At 46.2% G+C, this 4228-nt stretch overlaps 1 protein-coding gene across 1 annotated transcript; it reads left to right on the forward strand.

Moving 5' to 3' along the window:
• Window positions 1-868: 868 nt before the first annotated feature.
• On the forward strand, window positions 869-3436 carry LOC138888278 (uncharacterized). The gene is made up of 2 exons (XM_070170112.1): window positions 869-1374; window positions 2542-3436. The coding sequence occupies exons 1-2, from the start codon at window positions 869-871 to the stop codon at window positions 3434-3436; spliced, it is 1401 nt and encodes a 466-aa protein (XP_070026213.1).
• Window positions 3437-4228: the final 792 nt, after the last annotated feature.

The raw sequence follows: 4228 nt of genomic DNA on the forward strand, positions 1-4228 counted from the left end.
CCAAGATCAACTTGCTGACAACGCTCAAGTACTGGGAGCAAAGAATCAACAAATAGAGCAACTGTTCATGGAAAGGGATAGAACCAGGGGTAGAATTGAGGAGATTGGGCATTATATCACCATGAGGTGCCTAGCATAAGAGGAAATACCCCGTGATACCCTTTTTGCTTCAGTCATGGGTTACATCCACCGAATCATGGAAGAATTGAAAAGCTTGCAAAGGGGCCTTGCACCAAAGCCTGCAGAAAGGCCGAACGATGCCCCGTGGGCACCAAAATTCAAAGCGTTAATGTACTCCTAGTTCAAATCTGTATTTTTCTATTTTCAAAAGTTTGTTGTCTATCCGTGTGTTTCCTTTTGGCATCAAATTATGTTAGTACTTCGGAGTCTGTATTTTGTTTTCCCTTTCCAAATGGGTAGTTTGTAATAGAAGTTTTAGTAATGAAATAAATTTTCCAAAAATTGGTGTCTTTATTTGTGGTAGAACTATGCACGGTCTGATTCATGCGGGGACATGATACGTAGGCAATTCACATAAGATTCGACCACCGCTATAAGAAAAAGTGAGTAAAAGAAAGGAAAATAAAGAAAGAAAAGAGAGAAAGAGAAAGAAAATAAAGAAAGTTTCAAAAACACCTAAAGGGCACAAGTAAAATAAGCCGGGATGATGCATACGGAGCAAAGACATGTTAGAAATGGTTAAACTGCCTAGGAACATTGCATCCCCCAACGTGCAATTGCAATATGTGTTAAACTCTAACGCTAACAAGTTTGTTGTTTTCCAGAGATTTCAAACCAGTTAGTTTGTTAGAACGTTCTGGAAAATTACCATTACCAAACAAGATCCAAAGGGCCCATACCGAAAAGCATGACTAATTCAGAAAACAGTGTTGAAGAGGAAAGGACAGAAAGTCAAATGTTGAAAGAGGCAATGGAAAAAATGAGACTAGAGATGAACGAAATGCAGCTAGCCCTGTCTAGGGTACAAAAGGGGCCCGAACCACCCGTTACTCCTACTTTCCCACCAGGACACACGCCAGAATACCCTTCACTCGGCCCTTCGACAAGCTTCCCAAGTCACCACTACTATCAGGGAAGAAATCCCTATGATCCCCAAGCTCCACCACCCAAGCAGAACCTTCCCCCACCAAATGTTCCTGTTTTCGTGGCACCCCCACCAACCACGTTACAAAGATCATCCAGTGGACCGTTGTTTCAGGCTCATGATAACCAATATTACCCCCCTGAACCTACCCTCAAAGCACCCGAGCAATATACTTATAATCCTCACTTTGAAATCCTGGTGGAGACTGAAAAGCCGGCTAAGGGCCCGGAGCAGGACGAAGTGCTTCGAAAATTTAAAAGCCTGGAGCAGTCCTTCAGGAATATACATGGGTTAGGCAATTAGGTCAGTGTAGCTTACAAAGATCTATGTCCTTTCCCTGATGTTCAATTACTGGCAGGGTTTAAGATGCCAAAGTTTGATCTATACGAGGGGCACAGTGATCCAATGGCACATCTGCGATGGTTTTGCAGCAAGATGAGAGGAGAAGGTGGTAAAGATGAGCTGTTAATAGCTTAATTTGGTCAAAGTCTAAGTGGGTCTGCACTGGAATGGTACACAAGACAGGATCCGAGTAGGTTGTACACCTGGGACGATCTAGCACAAGCATTCGCAGGTCACTTCCAGTACAACCTTGAGATCGTCCCTGACCGTCTCACATTGCTGAAACTTGAGAAGAAGCCGGGAGAGAGCTTTAGAGAATTTGGGTTCCGGTGGAGAGAACAGGCAGCAAGAGTTGATCCTCCGATGAGAGAGGGGGAAATGGTGGACTACTTTCTGCAGACTCTAGAGCCAACTTACTTTGGTCACTTGGTGACGTCAGTTGGCAAATCTTTGAACGAGGTGGTGAAAATGGGCGGTATGATTAAAGAGGGACTTAAGTCCAACAAAATCCTGAGCTATTCGGCAATCAAAGCAACAACTCAGGCCATTCAGAGTGGCACGGGAGGTGCGCTCGGGAAGAAGAAAAGAGAAGAGGTCGCAACAATAGAGGCAGGTAATTGGTCCAGATTGAGAGGTCCTTTCCCCCGCTACCAAGCCAGACCCCATCACCCAAATTACCCACACACTCCAAATTACCCCCCACAGCCCTACTACCCACCACAAGAACCACATTTCTCCGTCCATCAAGCCCAGACATATACCCAGCCTACGGCTCGCCCACAGTGGCGCACGCCGGCTCACCAAAATACCTATCCACCTCCACAAAATACATATCCACCTCCACAAAACATATATCCACCACCAAGGGCCTACAGGAATCCCGCACGGCCAGGTTTCCGGGGGAATCAGGCTTTCAGAAATGAAAGGGTGCAGAGACAAAGAACATTCACTGAGTTGGGAGAAACCTATACTGCTTTGTTCCACAAATTAAGGCCGTTAGGTTTGTTGAGTCCTGTTGAGCCCAGATTGCCGAATCCCCTTCCCCAAAATATGGACCACTCGGTAAGCTGTGAGTATTGTTCGGGGGCTCCCAGACATGATACCGAGAAGTGCTGGAAGTTGAAACGTGCAGGGAAAGATCTTATTGACACCAACAAGATCGAGGTTCAGACACCGGAGGCACCCAACATCAATCAGAACTCGTTGCCAGCACACCACGAAACCCACATGATCGAGCTTATGCATAAAGGAGGGGAGCTAAAGAAACCCTCACAGATGGTGATGATGATCCGTGTCAGTCCAAAAGAAAAGTCGACAGGTGGAGAAGAGGTCGTACAGTTGGAAAAGGTAGATGTCAAGCCAGTAGTGGTGATGGGGAAAAGTTCGCCTATTGTTGCAAAGAATCCAGAGCTGGTCAAAGTAATGGTGCGAGGGGTACCAAGCAAGCCAGCATGCATAGGGCCAGTTGTCATCAGGTCAGTAATGCAGATGCCGATAACCAGCGAGAAAGTCGTGCCATGGAGCTACAGTAAAGCGATGGTAATGTACAAAGGGAAGGAGGTTGTGGAAGAAGTATGTGAGGCTCAGAGCTTAACTCGTTCGGGAAGGTGTTTTGCTCCCGTAGAATTAAGAAGGTCCAACCCAGTGGTGGTAAATAAGCCAGTGACGGAGGAAGAGGCTAAGGAGTTTTTGAAGAAAATGAAGGCACAAGACTACTCCATTGTGGAGCAGTTAAGAAAGACCCCAGCGCAGATTTCGTTACTATCACTGCTGATCCATTCCAGTGATCATTGCCAGGCACAGATGAAAATCATGAACGAGGCCCATGTTCCGGATAAAATCTCGGTAAATCACTTGGAGAGGATAGTGCACAAAATCTTCGAGGTAAACCGAGTGACGTTTTCTGATGATGAATTGCCAGCAGAGGGTATAGAACACAACAAAGCCCTATACTTGACCGTGAAATGCGAAGACTCAGTGGTCACCTGAGTATTGATTGATAATGGATGAAGCGCCAACATCTGTACTTTGACTACTCTGAATAAGGTGAAAGTTGATCATGACCGGATTCACAGGAACAACGTCTGCGTCCGAGGTTTCGATGGAGGTGGTACTGACACGGTGGGTGATATCATACTGGGATTGACCATTGGTCCAGTTGAATTCACCATGGAATTCCAAGTGGTAGACGTGGCAGTATCATACAATCTTCTATTGGGGTGACCCTAGATCCATGCCGTCAAAGTAGTGCCTTCTACATTGCACCAGATGGTGAAATTTGAATGGGACAGGCAGGAGATAATGGTGCACGGGGATGACGGTACAGGCATTGTGAGTGATGCTGTTGTGCCATTCATAGAAACTGATGACGACAAAGGTCCATGGGTGTACCAGGTTTTTGACGCGGTTTCATTGGATAAAATTTCTGAAGGCGAGGACCTTCCACTTCCCAGGATCGCAGCTGCGACCTTCATGGTAGCCTCGAAAATGCTAAACAACGGGTTTGTACTAGGAAAAGGTTTGGAGGTTGATCTGCAAGGTATGGTCCAGCCAGTTTCTTTGCCCAAGAACCTGGACACTTTTGGGCTAGGATTCAAGCCTACGACAGTAGATGTAAGGCGGGCCCGAAAGTTGAAGAAGAAAGTTTGGGTTCTTCCCAAGCCAGTTCCACGTCTTTCCAGATCCTTTGTCAGAGCAGGTATCAGAAGGTTGTCAGTCCCCAAAATTCTCGGACCTCTGATTGGGTCAGATGGAGATTTGAATTAGGGTTTTGAAAGGATG

This window comes from Nicotiana sylvestris, chromosome 3 (assembly GCF_000393655.2).
Source record: "Nicotiana sylvestris chromosome 3, ASM39365v2, whole genome shotgun sequence".
NCBI classification, from domain to species: Eukaryota; Viridiplantae; Streptophyta; class Magnoliopsida; order Solanales; family Solanaceae; genus Nicotiana; species Nicotiana sylvestris.

Coding starts and splice junctions, on each gene's coding strand:
- LOC138888278 (XM_070170112.1), top strand. CDS start 869: ATGACTAATTCAGAAAACAGTGTTGAAGAGGAAAGGACAGAAAGTCAA. Junction 1,375..2,541: donor AAATTTAAAAGCCTGGAGCA/GTCCTTCAGGAA, acceptor GGGGGCTCCCAG/ACATGATACCGAGAAGTGCT.